The 25,909-nt window shown below is 41.6% G+C and overlaps 1 protein-coding gene across 1 annotated transcript; it reads left to right on the top strand.

Moving 5' to 3' along the window:
- The first annotated feature begins 3,811 nt into the window (after positions 1-3,811).
- On the top strand, positions 3,812-24,321 carry LOC122642973 (probable apyrase 1). Its single transcript, XM_043836600.1, has 9 exons — positions 3,812-4,611; positions 6,703-6,831; positions 6,982-7,038; positions 7,201-7,293; positions 22,040-22,245; positions 22,704-22,795; positions 23,310-23,527; positions 23,645-23,834; positions 23,945-24,321. Exons 1-9 carry the CDS (start codon positions 4,303-4,305, stop codon positions 24,058-24,060), a joined length of 1,410 nt encoding a protein of 469 aa, XP_043692535.1. The 5' UTR covers positions 3,812-4,302; the 3' UTR covers positions 24,061-24,321.
- Positions 24,322-25,909: the final 1,588 nt, after the last annotated feature.

Genomic DNA, 25,909 nt, shown 5'->3' with positions numbered 1-25,909 from the left:
TGCCCCCCTTGAGCCATTTGGTTCACGATGGTGCGCAACATCTCGTTGGTGCGGAGCACTTATAGCTGAATGTCCATGACTTGCCGATTGTTCGTCGGGGCTTCAGGGTCCAAATTTTCTGGCATGGGTAGTGGCGGTGGCAAATCCAACCCTCCAAGGGTCTGCTCGGCTCGGGGTTAGTCTTCTGCTACTGTGTTTAGGACGCTTCATCCATTACCTCAATTTCCTGGTGGGGCCGGGTTAGCCACGACGCTCGTGCTACGCTGAGTTCCCGCTCCTCGAGGGAGTCTTTCGATCGCTCCCTGCTGTGAAGTTTCTGGGTGTAGCGAGTGCCTCACTCGCTCGTCAGGCTACGGCTCATCCCCGCGGGATACAGAGCCGTGCTAGCCCGATCTTGTTTGTACAACCATAGTCTTTGCTCTTTCGATTGGTAGAAAAGATGATATCTAGCTGACGTCGTTCCCACAGCCGGTGCCAAATTTGTTGCATGTGAAAACCTTAGTAGCCCGATTCGCCTAAGGATGAGCCTATAAAAACCGAGTGAGCACAAGAGAGCAAGTGTGGCTCCGACTAAGGACTCTCCGATGCTTAAGTTAGGTCTCCGGTGCAATAGCGTTTCAACTTAGTGAAAAGTAAGATGAGCGTTTGAGCTCCATACCTGGGTATTTATAGGATGAGTTGAGGCGGCCAGATGAGTCCTTGTATGGTAAGAGTCCTTTTTTGATTGGGTTCTTCCATATGGAGTGATGAGGAGAGTTATTCTTGGAGTTGGACTCTTAATAAGGTAAGAGTCCTTATGGGAGTGTGATTTGATTCCGTCGAGGGATTATGGCCCGATTCGTATCCTATGTCTGTCGGGATATGATGACGTGGCTCCGTGATCTTAGGTGAGTCGTATCCACCACTTCTGGAGAGGCCTCGGCCTTGAATGGCAGTACCCTTGGTGCTTGGCCTCGTGCTCGGCATAGGCGGCGAGTGAGTTGCACCCTAAGCGTTAGGTTTAGCTCAGTCGACCTCGGACCACACGGGTGCTTAGCTCGGTGCTCGCCTTCGGCGATGCTCGGTTGTATGGTCGATCAGGGAGGGCTCGGCTTAGTGCTCGATGGACTGAGTGTTCGGTCAAGGTGCTCAGCCATGTCGGTGATTGGGGTGATCGTCCTTCCTTTCGGAGACCGGTTTGGTGTTGTACTCTTTGGCTCGGCTCGACCCTCTGGTTCAGCCAGGGTCCGTCCACGTGTCACGTCTTGAGTGGAGGGTGGTTTTATGACTCATTAGTGCCATTAGTACCCTATATTAAGATTTAGATTGTTGTCTTCCACTTAATGTTTCTCTTTTATTCTTACACTTTGATTTATTTGATTGTTTAATCGAATGGTTTCTTGTGCGGTCCCGGGTAGACTCTGGTGTCTTGGGCCCCACCAGGTCCTCGGATCAGGGTCGTTACATCTTAACTACTAGTTCTTTGAATCGGTTTGCATTAAAAATCCTCCTGGTGCTTTGATTAGTGGTTGGACATAAAAACTCCTGTAGGTATATGCACTATATTTTTAAGAGAAATCATATCAGATGCATACCGACCAGCTGCAACCTTTATGCAACTCCATTCCACTCAATTCATTGCTTGATGCATAAAGAAGATTGCTGAGGAAAAGGCCTCATACACTCCAAGTCATCCACCATAATGACTTAAAGGTTTTGATGATAACAAATAAAGCCACTCTTGGACTAACACTTGTGTAAGTTGTTTAGATGAGAGCGTAGCACCAAGTGAGGGGGAGCGTACATAAGAGCATACAAGAATACACATCTGGACTACTGCTCAAGTTGATTCCAAAGACATGAAAGTCAAAGAATCAAACCTTAAAGACAAAGGCCATGGCTAATAAAAGAGCCTACTGTCAAGATTGAAGACTTTGTAATTATTTTGATTTTATTTGTAAAATTAAAGTTACAATCAATTTATTGCACACACGCACGCATACATTCATATATAATGACCTTAGGAGGTAAAATGAACTCCTAAACATGTGACCATTTAGTTTTGAGACCCCTCAAAACAAACCCCTAAAGGAACTGGCCTATTTCAACAGAAATTGCCTAATCCGGCATACTAGATTCCCAAACAGCATACCGGATCAGTTGCAATCTCAGGAAATTGCTTACAGTAGGTCTCCGGAGTACGCTGGATGATGATCCAGCATACCGAATCACCTTTAGCCTATATATTACCCTGAAACGGTATACCGGATGGGTATCTAGCATACCAGATCAGTAAATGACTGTTATAATTTTGACCGTTTCTGCTCATTCTTATATGAAAGTTTGGTAATCCAGCATATCGGATTATGTCTGGCTTTGGAATCCGATCTTAATTTAGATTCTTAATTAAATTAAGCCATCTAGCCTATAAATACCCACTTGTTTAAGGCTCTAAACACCACTGCTAATCATAATTAAGAGCCTCCAATACAAGTTACTTTCAAGTGAGAATTCAAGCACCCATTCAAGGCATAGACTCTCACAGACTTCCTTCATTCACTTTACATTAAGCTTCAAAGATTGAAAGGTAGCAAAACATTACTAAGGTTTGAGGTAACTCTAATCCTTTAGTACCACTTTTACTTTATATAAGTAGGTTGAGTTCTCTTGCTCGAAATCAATAGTAGATTGAGTCCTCTTGCTCATTAACTCAAGATTAGTTGTTGTTGAGTTCTCTTGTTCATTAATCAAGATTTGTACGAATCCTCTTGTTCATACTCAAGATTCATTTTTAGTGAAATTCTCTCTAAAGTGAGAGGAGTGGACGTAGGCAAGTATTGGTTGAACCACTATAAATCTTGTGTGTTATCTTTGTTATTTATTTATATTTCATTGATAACTTATTTATTTTTCGCAAGATTTTTTATTCCCTACCTTCACCTATTCACCCTCCTCTGGGTGAATTCACAAAGATGAGGAACCCTGGTTGGGGAGGACAATGACACCTCGAGAATGCGCAAGTGTTCCAATTGCCGGACAAGGAATAGGGCTGATTCACCTCTTCTTTGCATGGAGACAAGGATGATGGGTGAGATTTGGGAAAGACGATGAGAAGAGATAGTCATTGGTTTGTTGGAACTGTTAGGAAAGGGTATAACAATCATTTTAAGACAAATTATATCTCACCCCATCCCTTAGCAGTCAATTCCTAAGTCCTAATGGGCTGTTAATTTTGTGGTTTTTTTTATATTTTTATTTTTTTTATTTTTTAAATCAAGGGGCTGTACAGGGTGGTTATTAGAAACCTTAGATTGAGATTAGACCGATACAACAAGGTTTGATTGGATCGTTCCTTGGATTGGCCGATCCGATCTGATTAAATACTTTTTTTATTTTTTCAAAGTTTTGAGGTTTTTTATATTATCTTGATCGATGCTGACCGATACCAATTGATATTGACCAATCCAATCCGGATAGTATCAGTCGATCCGATCCCAAGACTAAAACATCCACCAACTTTGGCCGATACATGAACCGATCCATAAAAATGATTTTGGGGGTGTTTTGACCGATGTGTACCGATCCAATCCCGATCCGAAAAGATTTTGACAATAACCGATACCGAGTCTCATACCTGGATTTTGAACCTTGGTCGGGAGGGGGGGGGGGGGGGCTGGTTTTGTTTGGTCAGGTGTGTGTTGGGTCATCCGGTACATTACAATTAGTACATGTATCCGCGCTCATTTCAGATTTTCAGTGCAAAGCCGCTGGTGCGTAGAGACTTGCAGGGTCAAGTCTCACCTTCCAGCGAGATTGGATAGTGGGCGTGGCCGACCGAGTCGTCGGCAACAGTCGTTGCAGAGACGAGCAAAGGCACAGAGCAAAACGACCTTTCTAAATTCCAATCCTGCCACGGCAAACGACTTATTGATTGATTCCTCCATTAACTATTTGTTCATTTCTCTCACCAATTTCTGCATCTACAAAAGTACATTCGCACGGATTGAAGAATGAAGCCAATTATTTCTTAATTCTGTTCTTTTCCTCTTCCACTAGCTACTCTCGAATCCCAAATCCCGCCCCTGAAGGCCCAAAAAACCCGACCCCCAGCCACCACTGCGGCAGATCCACCCACCGGTTTAGCGATCGATCAATTTAAATTCATTTTCAAAGAAAGGAGAGCTGGAGTCTCTACAGGAAACCCCGTCCTTGAAGGCTCCTGGGAACGGACAGATACGGTACAGATCACCATCATCTGCAGAACTCTTGGAGGGTCAGAATCACCCTTTGTCCGATCCCGATCAATTGGATCAGCTGGAGAAGATGTTGAAACGGACGAGACCACAAGAGTCCTTCTCCGACAAGGTGTACAAGTTCCGAGGCGTCATCCTCGTTGTGTCCATTCCTCTTCTCCTTATTTCTTTCGTTCTCCTTCTCATGCCCCGTTCCTCCGATGACGGCCTCATCTCGATGGAAGCCGCAGCAAGTCTCCTCAGATCATCTTCCCACGGATCTAAGAGCTATGCTGTCATTTTCGACGCTGGAAGCTCCGGTAGCAGGGTCCACGTCTATTGTTTCGATGAAAATTTGAATCTTGTCCCCATTGGGAAAGAGCTCGAACTCTTCGTACAGGTAAATTAAAAAGGATTCAGCTCCGATGCAACAACTTATTGCTCTGTCTTTTCCATCATCTGTAATGTGCAAGTTTGAGGAAATTATCAAGTGAGCTGATAAAGTAAGCGCCACGGTAACAATTTCAAACCAATGGATCAAACTGAAAAAAAAAAGGAAATGAAAGGGAAATTGAAAACCAAAACCGCAAAGGCTTATTATTTTGTATGCAGTACCGAATTTTTTTAATTCTGTCATCCGCGCTCAGTTGTTGTTTCTTATGATGCCAAGCTTAATTGCTGTTTAAGGCATGGAATGCATTGCTTACCTTTAGGAGTTTGGACGATACGTATGCTTGCATAAAGAAGGTGCCAGTAGGTTCTGCTGTTAAAATCTCTGCCTGTTCGTATTGAGATTTGGGATCAAGTCCCACCTTCACCTTGCACGATTTATGCGACCTTTGCATGATATGCACTTCCTCCCTTTTCTCTCTTTCCAATGTACCTTTGATGTGTCAGGTTTAATGTATGTAATTTCAATGAACTGAAAATTTTAAAAGGAAAAAATGTACATGCATAGATCTTTGATGCAAAATAGAGTTACTCGTATGGTTCCTAAATGAGAATTAACCCATAAATAGAGTGATACTCAAAGCAGCGTACACTACTACCGTAGATTGATTCAGATATGTACTTTGTTACAAAATATTATTTAGTTTGAGCTAATAGTTTATTATTGGTACTAACATCATTAGATATACTACTTAATATTGAAAATAATAGAGCTTTTATTCCAACAAAATGAATTTGCAAATGATTACAATTGTTTGAAATCGGGGGTTCTTACATATCTTATTTACTTGAGTCATAGGTATATTGCAAGATATGGTCAAATCATATGGTGTTAAGATGAAAGATGTAATCCAGACCTAGTGAGTTCAAACCTTGTAACAAAATGAATTTAGAAGAAATTTTAAAAACACATATTGTTATTTTAAAGCTTAGGAGATCTCTGGATCTAGTAGGTGATCAAAATTCTATTGCAAATATCTTTTCATAATAGTTAATGAGTTTTCAAGAAAAGTTAATTTTTTACAAATTTAATTACATAATTTACAGTGGTTTTGTGGTTTATGAATAAGTCTGGAAATATGTACATCTTAGGCGATCCATGAATTTACAATATATATTTAATGTAAACTTAGTACTTTGGATTCACATAGATATATTTAACTTAGTCTGTGAATTTACATCTAGTTTTTGGATTCATTTTCTAATCATTGGGTTGTGTAGCCATTACACACCGCCTAGTCCAGCATAATGATTCATATAGATATAATGTTGATAATATAAGGTTCTAGAATCTATGTAAAAGGGTTGGCTAGGGTTGTTGGGCAGTGAAGAAGCATCATATAGATAAACTGTAGCGGAGATGAGGATGTTGAGATGGATGAGTGGCAAAACTAGGAAAGATAAAGTAAGGAATGATCATATTAGAGCTGATTTGGGAGTTATTCTGATACATGATGAGCTACGAGAAAGTCGTTTGAGGTGGCATGACCATGTTCAACGGAGGCCTCTGGATGCTCCATTACGGAGGAGTGATTTGATTCAGATTGAAGGAACAAAAAAAGCCAAGGCAGACCTAAAATGACGCTAGGAGAAGTGGTGAGGAAAGACATGCATAGCTTAAGTCTTGTATTAAGTATGACCTCGAATAGAGCTGAATGGAGGGCAAGGATCCATGTGGCCGACCCCATTTAGTTGGTGCAAATCTGTGTAGCAAGAGGAATGCTAGTTGTTGCCTGCAGGTACTGATACATATTGATGTACTCTTTGGTGTATTGTTGAAGTTTTATTGGATGAGATTTGAACTGCTGATCTTTAAGATTTTCCTTTTCCACCCCCTTTTTAATGGGTTGTGGTTGGGGTAGAAGTTAACTGTAGTCTGTCTTGCTTTTTGATTTTTGATTTTAAATTGTTTTTATGTTTAGTAATCAGAAATGGTTCATAATGTTTATCTCCGTGCTTGATTTTATGCATTATTACTATACCTGTAGATCCAAAGTGCTACAGAAAAAACCTGTGGTTATTCTGGTCCTTGTTGTTGCAGAAAAAACCAGGTTTGAGCTCATATGCTCACAACCCCCAGCTGGCTGCAGACTCGCTCCAGTCTCTTTTGGATCAAGCAGAAAATGTTGTTCCCCAAGGGTTGCACCACAAGACACCAGTGAGAGTAGGGGTGGGTAATAAAATTTCTTGTATTGTTTGTTCTGTTCCGCAATACACTTAGAATGTTAGACTGATTGCATTGTACCGGCCATTAAATATTTAATTTGGATGCCCATGCTTCCTTTCTATTCATATTGATTAAATTGCGATGTTTATTCAGGCAACAGCTGGTCTGAGGGCCTTGGAAGGTGATGCATCTGACAGAATTTTGCAAGCGGTAATCCCCAGTTTCTTATGTGCTCTTGCATGTACAGAACGCTTAAAAAAGAATAATTAAGATGGGAAGGAAAAAAAAGGGGGGGGGGAAGAGAGAGAGAGAGAGAGAGAGAGAGAGAGAGAGCTCCAAATTCTCACTCATTTCTTCAAACTCTTACCACAGGTTAGGGATTTTCTTGAAGACAAGAGTTCGTTGAAGTCAAAATCAGACTGGGTCTCTGTCCTCGATGGATCTCAGGAGGGCGCCTTTCAGTGGGTACGTCTCTCTTTGTTTATGTTTTTGCTGGAAATTAAAAATTCGTTAGGTATATGCATCTTCTAAAGGGCTGTTTCAAGAAATGCATAAATCAAGGCAGATGGGCGTTGTTGGGCTCCTGCTGCCTTTGAACCTTGATGGTTTGCCACAGATCATGTGAGATATTTCTTGATGGTGGAGAAACAAATTGAGATTAAGGCGTGTTACAAATCCTGAGAAGAAAAAGAAAAACCAGAGAAGAAACGACAGAAGAAGAAGAGATGGGAAGAAAAGAAGAGAACTCGATGCACTGAGTTCCTCTCCCACAGTTTGTATTTATAATAATAACCAAGTACATCAAAATAGGAAACTCATTCCTTGACAACCAAGAACTAAAATAATAAGAAACTAACCCTAACTAGGAAACTAAAATAAAACGGTGGAAACAAACTAAGAAACCAAGACAGGGAGAATCCCCCTATTCATAGTAAATTACCCAAACTATCCTTGTACCCCCATGGCACAAGGGCCCATTCTCAACAGTCCCCCTCAAGCTGGAGTACACATATAGCAAAAAGAAATCTCCAGCTTGAAACAAAAGCCCAAGGTAACAATTGTAGCACCACCCAGCAGCACATCACCAGCTCGAGCACAATGGCCACCAATCAGCAACAGTAAGTAAAAGAAACCATGTCGAATAGAACCAAACAACAACGAGCAATAATAAGAGGTAGAAAACCCCAACCGCGATCTAAAGATCATATAATAGCAACAACATCACAGGTAGTAGATAGGCATCTTGCAAAAGAAGTCAAGTAAAAGTGCAGCTTCAACAGCTACATCACAAGAAGAATCTCGCAACTCTCTCAGAGGCCCCATTTCACAAAAGGCTACTGTCTTAGAGGTACTATTGCGGTACTTGTACATCAGCTCAATGCTTGTAGAATGCTAACCCAATTCAAAAAGACAGCATCTGGTTGCTGACTGACCAATCAAAGACAACATATGGTTGCTGACCGACCACACAAAGACATCATATGATTGCTGACCGACCACACAAAGACAACATATGGTTGCTGACGAACCACTCGGCATAAGGTAGCCGTGGACCAAGTAGATAAAAGTTGTACTGTTGCTGAACCAAACACATAAAATCTTAATGTTGCTGTGGATACGAGCAGATGACATGTATAGATAAAAATAATCTTCAAGAATGTGTGACTGAAGCAAATAAGTCTTCAATCATGTAGAAACATCAAACTGATGGCCAGATAAATCAGACAAATTTCCAAACAATTCTTGAGCAACACAATAACCACAAGTACCAATAATCTCCAAGATTCTCCAATCTCCCCCTCATGTGTAGCATTACACGTGAACAAATAAAGTAAAGCCAATTGGAGATAGCCAGAGTGTGCCAACAATGCCAATCTTAAAAAAAATTGGAACTCCCAAATTGATGTGACCGGGTCCACCATTAAATTTGTAAGTCCAATGGCAATTCTGTAAATAATTAATGCAATCTCCAAGTGATGCAAAAACTGGTCAAAATACCCAATTGGGTTCGTGTGATTGCGTGTGGGCCCATCCAAGTGAAGAAACAACTCAAATCCAAACACAAGTGGCAAAAGAGTAAATATTTAGAGTTTTAATAGAGCAATGGCAGAATGGTGAAGAATAATTGAAAGTTATAATTGGAATGACAATATTGTAATTAATCTAAAGTTGTAAAAGGGAGATGGCAGATTCGTAATGAATAGAAGCACAAAAGGTTAGAACAATTAAAGGAAAGGTAATGTATGAGTGAAAGGGGTAGTTTTGGAATGGAGGAACAAAGTATGGATATGAGTAATATTAGAAGAAGGAAAGGGTAAAATAGGGAAAAGAAAAAACAAAGGGGTTTAATTACCCAAGGAAATAGAGATCGTCTTCAACCTGTGAGCAGAACAGAACCAACGGTGATGGAAGTTCTGTGTGATTGATTCAGACCTCCAACTCAAGCTTCGATTGCTCACAAAAGCTTCGAAAGAGTTCGTAATCCTTAACGATATTGTTTCCAGATCATAGAAACACGATCAGGTCAGCACCAACACAAAAACCAGCTCCAAAAAACCAGAAGGTAACGACGACAAATCGATAGAAGCAGCAATAGTAGCAGATCTTCCAATTTGCAAAGGTGAATCGAACAATACGGGTAAGGTTATCACAGGAACAGCAAGGCATCCACTCAACCAGCAGGAAAGCTCTCTACCACGTTGACAACAGAGAATAATAACTCGAATAGACATTAACTCCAGTAGCAGCAGTCGGTAAACATAACGGAGACCTTTAAACGACTCTCAAACTGGAAACGTTTTGAACCCAGATCGATTCAAAGCATCAGCTCTGATACCATGTTACAAATCCTGAGAAGAAAAGGAAAAACCAGAGAAGAAACGATAGAAGAAGAAGAGATGGGAAGAAAAGAAGAGAACTTGATGCACTGAGTTCCTCTCCCACAGTTTGTATTTATAATAACAATCAATTACATCAAAATAGGAAACTCATTCCTTGACAACCAAGAACTAAAAATAGTAAGAAACTAACCCTAACTAGGAAACTAAAATAAACCGATGGAAACAAACTAAGAAACCAAGATAGGGACAATCCCCCTATTCATGGTAAATTACCCAAACTACCCTTGTACCCCCCACGGCACAAGGGCCCATTCTCAACAAGGCGGAAGATATATACTTTGCATTTGCATCAAATGAAAAGAAATTTTTAGCTGGTGAATTAGTTTGAATAAATGCAACAGATAAGTACCATCTTTGATATGATTTTGCTTGTAAAATTGTTGAATTCATATTGTGCTCAAGGAATCTGGTTGCCTCAAGTATCAGGACAGCTAGACCTGTTTCAGAAATCACATTCCTAATTTATTATTCCTGAAGACCAGATTAGTATTTGGAGTTTGAAAATTACTAACTGTAGTAAGTCTATGTTACTATTTGTAGTAAGGGAAAAAGTTCTTTGCATAACTCAGGAAGAGCTTCCAATATGGCCCGCTTAGTTGTGCCACATGGAAGGATAATGTGGTGCATCTCTCCGTTGGGAGACAGGGAAACGTCTCAATTAGCCATGTGTCAAATTTGAGAGATGAGCTCAACCATATGCCTCTTGTATTGACATGTTGCCTCTCATTTTCAGCCATTTTAAGAAGTTTGAATTTTTAATGGATTTTCTAGGCTTTATTTCACCACATGGCCAACTCTGTTATGTCTGAAGATTATCGTATGAGTGGGGGACCCTGGGCCCTACTATTGGTGCTGGACCATTGGTATTAACACATCAGTTATGTGGGTAATGATGACACATCAATCTTGTGGGTAATGGGGCCACAATAATCAAACCAGCATACATTGTTTTGGGATGTATGCCACTGGTGAGCAGTAACATTCTCAGAACAACTTTTGATAAAAAAAATTGGAAAAATTCCAATGAGATGAAAGTCCAGGGGCTGATAGTTGAATTAAAACCCTTTCTGAAACAGTCATCAACAGTGTATGTGGAACCTCAGGAGAATTACTAGAAATCCAAAATGTTACATAGCCAGTGAGCTTCAAACCAGCTGGAAAACCTCAATTTAAAGCTAAATTAATCAGAAATTAAACTCTTTGATTCTTACACAATTCAAGTCATTTTTGGAAGTGGGAACAACTCCCAAAAGAAAAATCAAGCAACCCAGATTTTATAGGTGTCATTGGACTCTCTTTGGCATAGTTTATATTTGTTTAGTTATGTAACCCGATAAGGGTACTTTGGGCATTTATCTTTGTTATTTTGTTTCTTATTTCTCTCCTTAGCTATCATAGTCGGCTATGGAGGGTATACTTGTAATTCTGTTCCTATTAATGAAATCTATATAGAGAGGGCTGAGGAGAGACACAAGTCACCAAAGCCATTCTCCCATTCTTCTCTCATTCCTCTAACATGGTATCAGAGCAGAAACTGATCTAGGGTTAGAACATCCATCATCTCCATCGTTTCTCTCTTTCTCTAACAGCCCCCTCTTCATCTTTGATCTTTTTTCTTCCCCCTTTCCTCTTCTTCTTCTTCCCTTCTTCTTGGTCCTAAATCTGCACAAAGGGCAGCACTTATGAGGTGATCGATTGATCTTGTGCTGTCCTTCTCCTACCTCAATCAGATTATCATTTAGAAGTTGTTTCTTCGATCAATAGCTGCTGTGCTCTCTTCTGCGATTTTGGAGTCTTCCTCTCTTGAAGATCGAGTCTTACCATATATTGGAGATCGAGTCTTCCCTTCTTAGAGATCCACACCAGCACACCTTGGACAGCTTCTATTGATCACCTTTCCCCATTCAATCGACAGGCTCAGTGCTCCAAAGCAAACATCGATCTCCATTGTCAGTTTTTTTTTACAAAAACCCTGACACTCAAATCGATTTTGGGTTGCCCTACTCTGTAGCTGCTGATTTTTTGAGGGAAGCTCCCCTCATCATAGAGGAGTACTCGATCCAAATTTGGGCATCATCCATTGGGTACTTTGGGAGTTACTGCTGCCTCTTTTCAGATATCGATTTCAGCATACAAGGATGCTCACCAAGTGTTTGCTGAAATGTCTCTTATAGTTCTCTTTCTCAGTTTGGTGTCAAACTTTGAGGACTTCTTCCATCATCATTGAAGAGTACTCGGTCGAGTTTTCAGCCTTTGTTATTGGAGATTTCTTGGAAATATTGTTGCTGCCTCTTGTTGGAGAGTTTCTTGAATCATCATAACAGGTTCAGACTCCTCTTTTGCAACTTCTGGGCTCGATGGACAGCCCCGGACAGACTTCCTTCCCCCTACAGCTCCTATCAAGCTTGATGGGACAAATTACCTCAAGTGGTCTTGGACTACTTACTTGACCATTGTTGGTCGTGGCCTCACTGGCCATATCCTTGGTACTACCACTAAGCCCGCTGAAACCGGTTCTCCGCTAGAGAAGTGGATGTCACATGATGCTATGATGTCTTATTTGCTCAACTCTATGCAACCAGATCTGTCCGACAATTTCTTGCTTCTGGAGACAGCTCATCAGATCTGGAGTGCCACCAAGGAGACTTATGGGCGTGTTGGGAATGCTGCTCAGGTGTATGAGATTCGCAAGAAAGCCCATGACCTCACTCAGAAGGAGTTGTCTGTCTCTGCATACTATGCTGCCCTCAAAAGCTTGTGGCAGCAAGTGGATCACTTCTCCACCTATCAGCCCTCTACACCAGCTGATATCGCTGCCTATCACAAACACATTGATAGTATCCGTGTATTTTACTTTTTGGCGGGTCTGAATGTGGAGTATGACCCCATTAGAATGCAAGTGCTGAACCAGTCTCCCTTTCCTACACTTGAGCAGTCCTTTGCCATGGTTCATACGGAGGAGACTCGTCGGGCTGCGATGTTACATGCTCCTACAGTTACTAGGTCTTCCCTATAGACTACTTCGACCCCTGATCCTATTACCACTACTGACAGTGGAAATGTTGCCTCCAGAGAGTCTATCAAGTGTGAGCACTGTCACAGGCCCTATCACACCAAGGCCCAATGTTGGAAATTACATGGGAAACCTGCTGATTTTGAGGCGAAATGAGGTAAGGGGAAGCCCAAACCGAGGGCAAATCTGACTGAGGTTGCTGCTCTTACTGCTACAGTTCCCTCTACTGACACTGGTTTTTCTCAAGATGAGATGCTAGCCCTCCGTTGTATGCTCCAGCCATCTTCTGCTGCACCTTCCACGACGTCTGGTTCTTACTTTGCCTCAGGTATTCCAGTTGGTAGTCAATGTGCATCGGCAGTCTCCAGTCCTTGGATCATAGACTCTAGTGCCACTGACCACATGACTGGCTCGTCTCATGTATTTCATCATTATTCTCCTTGTTTTGGCAGAGATACTGTTCGGGCAGCGAATGGTTCCCTTTCTCCCATTCATGGAAAGGGTTCCATTCACTGCTCCCCTACCATTACCCTAAATTCTGTTTTGCATGTTCCTTCCTTTCCTACTAATCTTCTTTCCATTAGTAGTCTAACCAAAGATTTGAACTGCAAAATAACCTTCTTTCCTTCTCATTGTGTCATACAGGATCTGGAGAAAGGCCACGCGATTGGGGGTGGTAAGGTACATGGCAGTCTCTACCTACTCGACACGGGTCAGACTTGTCCACCAACAATTTCCTCTTCGGTTCATCAGTTACATTCAGTAACTTCTTCGGATCTCCATCTATGGCATTGTCGGCTTGGTCACCCTCCTCTGAGAACTTTAGCTTTGTGTTTCCTCAGTTAATTAAAGATTTTAACAAGGATGAGTTTTTATGTGAAGCCTGTATCTTGGCTAAGCAAACTTGTTCTACTTACTCTCCAATCAATAAAAGAAGTACTTCTCCTTATGCTTTAGTTCATACTGATGTGTGGGGCCCTGCCCGTTGTGTTTCCATTTCTGGCTATGGATGGTTTGTTTCCTTTACTGACTGCTTTACTCGGACCACTTGGGTGTATATGATGCAACACAAAAGTGAGGTTTTTCGATGTTTCTAGCTATTCCATTATATGATTCAAACCCAATTCAATGCCAAATTAAAAATTCTGCGGAGTAACAATAGCGAAGAATACATGGAAGGTCAATTCCAAGCCTATTTGGCTAAGAATGGCATTATCCATCAGACCAGCTGTGTAGACACCCCTGCCCAGAATAGAGTTACCGAAAGGAAAAATCGCCACCTTTTGGAAGTGGCTCGGGCCATTATGTTTGCACGGCAGGTTCCTCCTTAATATTGGAGTGATGCCATACTTACTGTTGCCTACCCTTGTCCTTGATGGGCATACTCCTGTTGACCTCCTTCAAGGTTTTTCCTCCTTTGTGGTCCCCTCGAAAATCTTTTGTTGTGTTTGCTATGCTCGCAATCATCATCTTCATGGTAAGCTTGATCCTCAGAGCATCTGTTGTATTTTTTTGGGCTACTCTGCCACCTAGAAGGGATACAAATGTTATCATCCCTCTTCTCGGTGTACATTTGTTACCATGGACATTGTCTTCCATGAATCCTTGGCATACTATTCTCAGCCACCTCTTCAGGGGGAGCATGATCCAGTATTTGAAGATGTGCTTGATCTTCTTCTTCTACCAGCTCCTATCCAGGGGGAGTCTTATTCTACCCTACCGGCTCCTATTCAGGGGGAACCTCCTTCAGTCTCTAGGGTGCTTCCTGTTCAGGGGAAACGAATACCTGTGAGTCAAATTCCTGTGGATCAAGTCTTCAGCCGAAAACACCAAAACCAAGTTGATATCACCACTACTATACCACTTCTTCAACCGTCAAAACCTGATCCAGATCTAGATTCCATTGCGTTATCCCTCTCTTGATTTACCTATTGCTACCCGTAAAGGTATTAGATCTTGCACCCAACATCCCAACATCCCATCACCAATTTTGTTTCATATGATGCTTTGTCCCCTTCCTACTATCCATTTGTGTCCTCTCTTTCCTCTGTTTCTATTCCTAAAAAATGGCAGGAGGCAATATCAGATCCAAAGTGGAAGACAACAATGATGGAAGAGATGACGGCCTTATCTAAAAGTGAAACATGGGAACTGGTGGCTCTTCCTTCGGGCAAGAAAACAGTGGGTTGCAAATGGGTGTTCGTTGTCAAGCAGAAGCCTGATGGAATAGTGGACAAATATAAGGCCAGGCTGGTGGCCAAGGGCTTTACCCAGACCTATGGCATTGATTATCAGTAGACATTTGCCCCAATGGCAAAGTTGAACACAGTTTGGGTTCTACTATCATATGCTGTCAATCTTGGCTGGGATTTGCAGCAATTGGATGTGAAAAATGCATTCCTTCATGGAGAACTAGAGGAGGAACTCTATATGGAGTTTCCTCCAGGTTTTGCTTGTGACAAGACTCATGGGAAGGTTTGCAGACTGAAGAGGGCATTATATGGGCTGAAACAATCTCCTCGGGCTTGGTTTGGCAGGTTCCATAAAGCAATGATCTGTGTAGGATACAAACAGAGCAATACTGATCACACCTTGTTCATCAAGCGGAATGGAGATAAGATTACTCTTCTCATAGTCTATGTCGATGACATAGTGGTGACTGGCAATGATGCAGTGAAGTCTCTCACCTAAAGACATTCTTGGGCCAAGAATTTGAGATCAAAGACCTAGGACAGCTCAAGTACTTTCTTGGGATTGAAGTTGCCCGTTCTCCCAAAGGCATCTTCCTCTCCCAAAGGAAATATGTTCTAGACTTACTTTCAGAGACTGGTATGTTAGGGTGTCACCTATGTGATACTCCTCTGGAGGCTACTACTCGTCTACTAGAGAAGGATGGTGATCCAGCTGATAAGGGGCGCTATCAAAGGTTGGTGGGAAAACTGATCTGTCTCTCCCACACGAGACCCGACATTGCGTTTGCTGTTAGTTTGGTCAGTCAGTTCATGCATGATCCCTACTTCACTCATATGGCTGCTGTTCTTCGTATTCTCCACTACTTGAAGTCAGCTCCAGGGAAAGGGATTCTCTTATCTCCACATGATCATCTCCGCATTTAGGCTTACACAGATGCTGACTGGGGTGATAACCCTGACAGAAAATCCACTTCAGGCTATTGTACCTTTGTTGGAGGTAACCTTGTCACGTGGCGAAGTAAAAAGCAAAATGTGGTTGCTTGGTCTAGTGCTGAAGCAGAATTTCGTGCCATGGCCCAGGGCATATGTGAACTATTATGGCTTCAGAGTTTGCTCCAGGATACTGGTGGTTCTGTTCATCATCCAATGATGTTGTATTGTGACAACAAAGCGGCAATCAGCATTGCTCACAACCCAATGCAACATGATCATACTAAGCATGTGGAGATCGACAGACACTTTATCAAGGAAAAGTTAGAAAGTGGGTAGATCTGTATACCCTTTGTGAAGTTAGGAGATTAACTTGCAGATGTCTTCACCAAAGGGCTAAGTGGAAAGCTGTTTCATCCTAGTTTAGTCAAGTTGGGCATGCATGATATATATGTACCAACTTGAGGGGAAGTGTTAAGTTATGTAACCCGATAAGGGTACTTTGGGCATTTGTCTTTGTTATTTTGTTTCTTATTTCTCTCCTTAGCGATCATAGTCGGCTATGGAGGGTATACTTGTAATTCTATTCCTATTAATGAAATCTATATATAGAGGGCTAAGGAGAGACACAAGTCACCAAAGCCATTCTCCATTCTTCTCTCATTCCTCTAACAATATTTATATTTATAACTTATTTATGAATAATCAAGCAACCCATATTTTCTTGTTTCTTATACAAGTCTTGTTGCTCTCAAAGATGTAGTATTATTAACTTCAAATGCTTCACATTTATTTTAAATATATTCAAGTGTTTGTTATCATCAAAACTAAGTTGATTAACAATTTGGGAATGTGAGATTATGATTGGGCAATTCCCCAACACCAAAGTCATTGCAAATAGGCTTAGGCTAGTAGTTGATTCCCTGGTCAGTGACAATCAATCTGCTTTCATCCCTGGAAGAAGTATTTCTGATAACATCCTCCTTTTCATTGAGCTTTTTAGGGGCTTTACTAGAAAGAACCAGCCCCCTGCTGCCCTAATGAAGATTGCATCCATAAAGCCTTCGACTTTTTGAGATGAGATTTTATTGTTGATGTCATACTCAAGATGTCCTTTCCTACTTCCTTTGTCAATTTCATCTACCATTGCATTTCCTCTCCTCACTTCTCAGTGCTTATAAATGGTAGCTCTACCAGTTACTTTGCCTCTTCCGTAGGCATTCGGCAAGGCTGTCCCTTTCCCCCTACGTCTTTACATTAATTTTTGAAGTGCTTTCTAGAAGCATCCAATCAAACATGAACCAAGAACTCGTTTTCGTTGAAATCAAGGCCCTTGAGATTTCCCATTTGGCCTTTGTTGGTGACCTCATGATCTTCTCCAAGGCCAACCTCCCTTCGGTTGAGGATATTATGTCTTGTTTGTACCAGTTTAAAGGAATGTCGGGCCTAAGTATCAACCCTTTGAAATCTCTATTGTTCTTGGTGGGTGTCTCCAAGGTTGATAAGCTTTGTCTAGAGTAAACAAAGTTCTCCTTAGGCTGCCTTCTGGTCAAGTATCTGGGTCTGCCTTTGATTCCCTCTAAGCTGTTTGGTCATCATTGTACCCCAATTTTGGATCTTATGCGTAATAGGCTCCAAGGTTGGAAGGACAAACTTCTCTCTTATGCCAGTCGCCTCAAATGATTAGATCCATGCTCCAATCATCATACATTTATTGGTCTAGTATGTTTGGCTGCCTCAATCATTCATTTAGAAGCTTGAGTCCGTCGTGTATTCATTCCCTTGGAAAGGCTGTGACTCCTCCAACTTCCTTTACCCTGTCAGTTGGGCCTTCGTTTTCCTTCCCAAAGATGAGGGGGGCCTTGTATTAAGAACTAAAGATGTTAACATTTCTTGTATTCTCAAGCTGATTTAAAAGCTTGCGGCCAAGAAGAAAAGCATTTGGATTGACTGGGTCTACTCTAGATTCCTTCATAAGGACTCCACTGGACTGCTCCCTCTGTTTCTGATGCTTCCTGAGCCGGGAGAAAGATCCTGAAATTCATTATCTTGTTAATGGGGTCATTAAATCGTTGATTGATGATGGTGCCTCCACTAAACTTTGGTTGGACCACTGGCTCCCTTCGGGGATTCTCCTCCACTTAATAGGTGATAGAGCCAGATACAATTTTGGCTTTGATAGACTGGCCACGGTTTTGGACATTATTCTTTATGATGGTTGGGCTCCCCCTCCCTCTTTCTCTCCCCCATTGTTGTCCATTTGGGATGCTCTACCGGGTATTCCCAGAAGGCCCAATGGTAGTGGTGATATTGTCATTTGGTCTGCTTCTTCCTAGGGCCTATTCAGCTCCAAGTCTGCTTGGGACCTCATCAAGACTCAAGGCCCCGTGATTCCATGGTGCAAATTTGTCACACCCCAACCCCCACCCTAGGGTTTTGGTATGACTAGGATGTTTACCAACATCCTAAACTACCGCCAGGATCTCGATGCAGTGGCTCGAATCACAGTCAACTCAATACAACTCATATGTACATCAGAGTGCGGGAAGAAATACGTTTATAATAAAAGTAAATGTAGATACATAAGTGCGGAAGCGTTTATAATAATAAAAGAGTTGAAAAATCTAAGTGATAGACAATTAATATATTACATCTTTTCTCAAGAGATTAACTAAAACTAAGAACAGTAATATTAAAGAATTTATACCATACAAATGAGGAAACTTAAAAGGAACAAAGAAATAAGTGTCTCGATCCAAGTGCCCCATTGGCACAGTCATCAACAGCTAATCAACATCATAGATAGAAGTCACTGACTGCACGTCAGCAACATCGAGCAAAACATATCCAAAAGAAAGAGCCACAGAGATTTTCACCAAAACATCACCTGCAACGCATCTAAAAAGGTTGCACAAAGAGGGGTAAGCTCCACTGAGCCCAGTGAGGGGATGGGAAACATACAAGCAATAACACATAGTCCATGATGCATGAATTAATTAACCATATTAGCCACCTAGCAAACATGTCTAAGTCACTAGGTTCTTGCTACCATAGTTGTCACGGCGGTTAGGCGACCCAAGGCGGTGGAGAGGGCCAAAGCTTAAGGCAACACCAACTAGGTGAACAAGGCGTCCAAGGCGCCCGCTTAGGCGACCAAGGCGCCTGGACGCCTAAGCGTCGCCAAGGCGCCGCCTTGATAACTATGCTTGCTACTGCAACAACTCGGGTAACTTCGCGGATCACTTATCTTATCACCGAAATGTGACCTCAATTGTTACAATGGGGCTCGCGCTGGTAGAAGCTACTTGCCACCCAGAGGCAAACCCCGATAACCAATGATCATCCCTAACCTGGCCTCGTATCACTCCTTAGGCACATAAGGAGCCTTGGTTACCCAACACCTAAACCCCTGTTGGTAAGGGTCGTAGCAAGGGGAACATAACCCTAACCATACTATATGAACTATCATGTCGAGAGGTATTCCGGGTGCATCAACGTCCCATACCATCTAGTACTTGGATACCAGCACAACACGGCACATGACAGACCAATTATAAACATGATGAAGACATTAACAAGCCACATTCATAACGCATACATTCGCAATTTCCACAAACATGGTTATAATAATGCAAGAATGAGTATGCATGAGAAATGGCATACAAGCATAACATAATGCAAAACACTCCCAAATTAAATCAATTCCACACCCACTCACCTATTAGTTCGCGACTCGTTTACTAGGGTTCATCGTCGATCAACGTATGATAAGCCTCACCGTAAGAGTAATATTACCTAAAGAAGCGTGACAAAGCAAGTTAGGTAAGGTAGGAGAGTCCCAAAGGGTCTCCAAAGGTTAAGCTTTAAAGAAGGATAATAGAGTCCAGGTGGACTCTTGAGTGGAGGCACAATGCCTGGGTCCAACCGGGGCAAAAAGCTCTAAAAACTAGGACCGGACTCTTGGGTGGACTCTGGTCTGGGTCCACCAGCAAGCATGCAGACTCACGGGGCGGACTCTGGGCTGGGTCCACTCCTGGGTCCACCTCTGCTGAATCTAAAATTCCTAAGGTTTGAGCTCCCCAACTCGATTTTACTTGGGTTTTAAGCCACTAGGACTTGGGGAAAGGGTCTTTAAACCACTTAGGGTCATAATACCCTAACCCAATCAAGGGGTTATTGGGTTCAAAGAGTAAATCATTTCAAATGATCCAAAACTAGGGTTTCTCCATCAAGAACCCTAGATCTAAGAAATAAATTCCAATAGAAGGTAAAGAGAGGTATTGGAGGTGAACTTCAAGCCCCCAATAAGGTAAGATACCTAAACCATAAACATCCTTGGGTTCCAAGCGGAACCCTAGGTCTTCCCCAAACCCAAAAGAAATAAAGAAGATAGAGAGAGACCCAAGAGCTTACCTGAGCCAAAAAGACCAGAAACAGCTATGGTTGAGCTCCATGAGTCCTAAATCTTCCTCCAATCTCCCTCCTTGCTTTCCTTCTCTTCTTTCTTCTTTCCTTTCTCTTCTTTCTTCTTTCCCTTCTTTTGTTTCCACGGCTCTAGATAGGTTAGAGAAGTTATGACCATTTAATGGTCATGACTTCTATTTATAGAAGGGTTAAGTGAGGGCTTGTTTGTTTGGTCCTTAAGTCTTAAAATCCCTTTTTTTAGTTTAAGTTGGTTCCTTAGGCCCACTTTTAAGGCCCAACACAAATAGAATAGAAGAGGGTGGGGCCCACCATGTCCGGGGACACCACGATGAAATCCGAGACATGGGACAAGTGGGTCCCACAAGACTTTACCCAAAATTGACCTTACAGCAATTGTGGACTCACCCCTGTGAGTCCAGCTCAGGGTCCAATCCTACAGAAATAGGGTAAGCCCAAGGCAATAGACCCCGGGCTTTGGCTCACCTTTCGAGGGTTACAAAGGAAGCACGTACACATGATATTTAAGGATTAAATGCTCACCTTTAAGCGGTCACATCGCCCATCACATCAAAATTCCACCCTTTTATTCCAGTTATTCCCTTGATTGCCACGGCCCAAGGTCACAGGTGTTGACCGTTGGCAGCGTCGCCACATCTACCAATGAAAGTCCAACTTGGCCCAGAGAATTAGGGTGCAGTTTGGGTGCGGGTATAACAAAATTGGTTTGGTTTGAGGGCCATATACCGCGCCACAATTTCACTGTTTGGAGGGCCCTCTCCCGCTACCTTCCAACGCATTTTTTCCTTATTCAGATATAGATTTCGGTTTCCCCCTCTTGCTGCCTTTGTTGGAATGCCCTTGAAGGTGTGGATCACTTCTTTTTTGCTTGCCCCTTCTCCTCCTCGGTTTGGAAAAGGCTTCTTGCTAAATGTTGGCCTAGGAGGAGAAAGATCTTTCCCTCTAAGAGAGAATGGAATTCTTGGGTGGACATTTTCTTTGCTGGTAACTCTAGTTGCAATGCAGTGGGTAAGCTTGCCTTTGGTGCCGCTATTTACCATATTTGGTTGGAGCATAATCTCAAAAGATGGATATATAAGCCTAGATCCTTCCCGCAGATTTGGGATACCATTGTCTTTGATGTCAGAAGCAAGTTATCTGTGGTCTCCTCCAGGTGTGCCAACACTCGAATAGACTTATTGTTGATTTCGGGGTCTCTCCCTTTCTCTGTTCCAGCCCCCTTCCCATTCCTAGCTGGGGGCTGGGCTTTGTTTATTTTGTAATGCCTTTTCTTCTCCCCTTCTTCTTGGGGAATCCCTATAATTCTCCCTCTTTTGGTAATGAATTTATTTATTTATTCAATCCCCCCCCACCCCCCAAAAAAAAAAAAAAAAAAAAAAAAGAAGGAAAAATCCATTCCAAATAATGCTGAATGACAAAACCTTCTTTTGGCAGGCTGGCCCATTCACTGACATTATAGGGAACCATTCTGTGAGGAGGGAGATAAGAACCTTGAGTCCTCTTAGACTTATCAGATGTCATAGGGCATCAGGCTTTTTGCCCATTTATCTCTTGGAATATATCAGATCTAAGGATGTTGATTAACTCTATCTTACTAGCTCACTCCAAAACATATCATTCGAACATATTAAAAGGAAAAGAATGAGGTCTCACGTACACTCTTGTAGACCTTTTTGATTCCATGAATCATCCTAGTTAGGATTCTTGGCTGAAAGTGCTTTCTTGTCATGCAGGTTACTATAAACTATTTAGTAGGGAATTTGGGAAAGAAATACTCAAGTACAGTTGGAGTAGTTGATCTTGGAGGTGGATCTGTTCAAATGGCATATGCAATCTCAGAAAACGATGCTGCAAAAGCTCCGAAGATATTGAACGGAGAGGAGACATATGTTAAAGAACTTTTTCTCAAAGGAGCCAAATATTATCTCTATGTCCATAGGTCTTTTTCTCATTTCCTACGTTATGAGTTGATGTTTATGATATATAGAACTGATGATTGCTGATTCTATATGGTATGCCATCCAGTTTTACTGTTTTGTTTGTAAACATTCTGATCATCATGCAAATTATGCCATAGAGGAATGTGGACAAATGCTCCAATAATGCCACTTCTATTTGTGACAATGAAGACGAAATGCTCATTTAAATTGTTGCTCTTATCCCTTGTAGATTGCTAAGTCCATATGGTGAGCAATCAACTTTTACTGTTAACAACTAAACGTTTTGAGGGTATGATGCTATTTCTTTCATCTAGGAATGAAAACAGTTGCTTTAATCATGCCACATATCCAAAACAAAAGGGGGGGGGGGGTTAATTTTTATGGTACTCTCATCCCCTATAGATATTATGTCTATCCAAATGATGATTTAACCTGGTTCCTGCATGTGGTCTTGTAGTTACTTGCATTATGGTTTATTAGCAGCTCGGGCAGAGATTCTGAAGGCTGTGGAAGGCTCTGGCAACCCATGCATCTTAAACGGCTATCATGGTATATTGGATATTTTTGTCTTTGTTTCTCAATTTTGTATGATATTGTTGGTCAATCAGACTCTCTGGTGAGGGTCCTCGGAATTTTTTTTACTGCATAACAGTCCTGTGAAATAAGTTCTATATCCTTTGTACTAAACTAAATATCAAAGCATTGCCTGTTTAACAGCATGCAGTTGTTCTGCCTTACCAGGAAACATACTGGGACTACTAGTTCATATTATAGCTGTAGGCATTGCGCAAAACAGTTTAATTCCTGTGACTTGTAGGCGTGTAAGTTTATATTGCAAAATCATCTAGTAAGAAGGTATTAGCTTAGCAAATTTTATTCTCTGCAAAGCCGTCGTTTTATTTGCCACGGTAGCCAAAGCTAGTGGTGTTGATTTGATATTGTTGTTTTCTTCCCACTTGCTGTAGCTTCATTCAGGCTTTCATTTTGTTCGAAGTGGTACAACAAAATGAAATCTTTTCTGAAAGGCAATTCCTTTTCTTTTTGTTTTTCCTTCTTCCCCAAGGGTCGTACAAATATGGGGGGACTGTATATGAAGCATTCGCATCTCCATCAGGTTCCAACCTTGGCAACTGCAGAGAGGCTGCTATCAAGGCTCTTAAAGTCAATGAATCAACTTGTACACACATGAAGTGCACATTTGGTGGGGTATGGAATGGTGGTGGTGGGGATGGACAGAAAAATCTGTTTGTTGCTTCCTTTTTTTTTGACAGGGCTGCTGAGGTTTGTCATTCTTGATGTAGATGTTGAGGAACTACTCTTTTAGTCTTGGCTATAGAATTATCACAGCAGTTTTCCTTCTTCAACCATGTTTGTTCTGAATTTATCTGTCCACAACAGGCTGGTTTTGTGGACCCTAACCTTCCAGTTGCAATAGTTCGACCTGTGGACTTTGAGGAGGCAGCTAAACGTGCTTGTGAAACCAGACTTGAGGATGCAAAATCCACGTACCCACGTATTGAAGAGGAGAATCTACCTTACCTTTGCATGGACCTTGTCTATCAGTTCACGTTGCTTGTAGATGGGTTTGGTATGTAATGTTTACAGTCAAGGTGCTTATGTTCTTGTAGACACCGTATCCTTTGGTTCAAAAATCATGATGGGATTCTTATCTTTTCACATTGGATGTTTATTGGACAGATGTAGATCCATGGCAAGAGATCACATTGGTGAAGAAAGTGAAGTATGGGAATGCATTGGTTGAAGCAGCATGGCCACTTGGTAGTGCCATTGAAGTCGCATCCGCATCAACATGACTTGAACAAGTTTTAGTGGAACAGGTTCCATTTTGCAATGGTAGTTCTGGAGCACAACTACCAAAGTTTCTATAATGTTGAGATGTTTGCAGACGATGTCTTCTATGATCATGGGATCAGGTTTGAGTTGTGCATCAGATAAGAGATTTGAATTTTTTTGGGATCAAATTTTGAGAAGCAGAACAAGATGTGATGATTCATATTCTTTTTGTATCATAAATTCAATACTTTCTAAAGAAAATTGAGAGCGATGTTTTCATTATGGAGCCTAGGCAGATGTTTTGAAACCCATATGTAACTTTTAAGCTTTCTTCTGTGAGTTTAGACCTCAATTTCTAATTGTTAACAAAATAGAAATATGGAATTGCTTGGATGATCAATGTGATCAGCCCAATACTTATATTTATAATAAGAAAAATAATACAATGAGACAATAATACCCCTGCCATAGGCAGTGTATAATAACAAAATAAAATACTTATCCACCTCAACATGCTTGATACATTATTCAACACTCCCCCTCAAGTTGGAGCAAAGATGTCTATTATGCCCAGTTTGACTAGATTAAGATGAAATAATTTTTCAGACAATCCCTTGGTGAAGATATCAGCAAGTTGATCAGTAGATATCACAAGGGGAACACAAATCAGTCATTCTTCTAATTTTTCCTTGATGAAATGCCTATCCACCTCAACATGCTTGGTACGATCATGCTGTACTGGGTTGTGTGCTATGCTGATTGCAGTCTTGTTGTTACAGTACAAAATCATAGGAAGATGAATAAGGACACCAAGATCCTGTAGCAAACCTTTGAGCCAGAGTAGCTCACAAATATCTTGTACAATAGTTCGAAATTCAGCTTCAGCACTAGAACGAATAATTACATTTTGCTTTTTGCTACGCCAAGTGACAAGATTTCCACCTACAACGGAGCAATACCCAGAGATAGACTTGCGATCCGCAGAACCAGCCCAATCGGCATCAGTGTATGCCTCTATCCGAAGGTGACCATGTGTAGACAGAAGAATGCCTTTTCCAGGAGCTGACTTCAGATAGTACAGAATATGAAGAACAACCTTCATATGAGAAGAGTAGGGATCATGCATAAACTGACTCACAGTACTCACGACGATAGCAATGTCAGGACGAGTATGTGAGAGATAAATCAGCTTCCCTATAAGCCTTTGGTACCGGCCTTTATCAACAGGCTCACACTCTTTTTCCTTGAGACGAACAGTAGGATCCATAGGAGTATCTGAAGGGTGACAGCCTATCAACCCGGTTTCAGCCAATAAGTCTAGGACATACTTCCTTTGAGAGGGAAAAATGCCCTTAGAGGATCTGGCAACCTCAATCTCAAGAAAGTATCGTAATTTTCCTAGATTTTTAATCTCAAATTCTTGTCTAAGGAAGGTCTTCAACCGTCTGATCTCATCACCATAATTGCCAATAATCACTATGTCATCAACGTTGACTATAAGAATAGTGAGTTTTTCACCAACCCTATTTATAAAGAGTGTGTGATCAGCATTACTCTGCTTATAACCCACAGAAATCATGGTCTTATGGAACCGGCCAAACCATGCTCGAGGTGACTGCTTCAGCCCATATAGTGCACGCTTCAGTTTACACACTTTACCTTGGTTTTTGTCATAAGAGAACCCTAGTGGAATGTCCATGTATACCTCCTCATCCAATTCTCCATTTAGGAAGGCGTTTTTTCCATCCAGCTGCTGCAAATCCCATCCAAGGTTGACTGCACATGATAATAACACACGAACAGTATTCAGCTTTGCAACAGATGCAAAGGTTTCCTGGTAATCAATGCCGTATGTCTGAGTGAACCCCT

This window comes from Telopea speciosissima, chromosome 10, assembly GCF_018873765.1.
Source record: "Telopea speciosissima isolate NSW1024214 ecotype Mountain lineage chromosome 10, Tspe_v1, whole genome shotgun sequence".
Lineage (NCBI taxonomy): Eukaryota > Viridiplantae > Streptophyta > Magnoliopsida > Proteales > Proteaceae > Telopea > Telopea speciosissima.
Note: the sequence above shows the minus strand (reverse complement) of the source record. Positions and strands in the feature narration are given on the sequence as shown.

What these genes read in the sequence shown, in the direction of transcription:
- LOC122642973 (XM_043836600.1), top strand. Translation starts at nt 4,303, where the DNA reads ATGTTGAAACGGACGAGACCACAAGAGTCCTTCTCCGACAAGGTGTAC. An exon ending in AGACACCAGTGAGAGTAGGG is followed by an intron (nt 6,832 to 6,981) that starts GTGGGTAATAAA and finishes ATGTTTATTCAG; the next exon opens with GCAACAGCTGGTCTGAGGGC. An exon ending in GTTGCTTGTAGATGGGTTTG is followed by an intron (nt 23,835 to 23,944) that starts GTATGTAATGTT and finishes TTTATTGGACAG; the next exon opens with ATGTAGATCCATGGCAAGAG.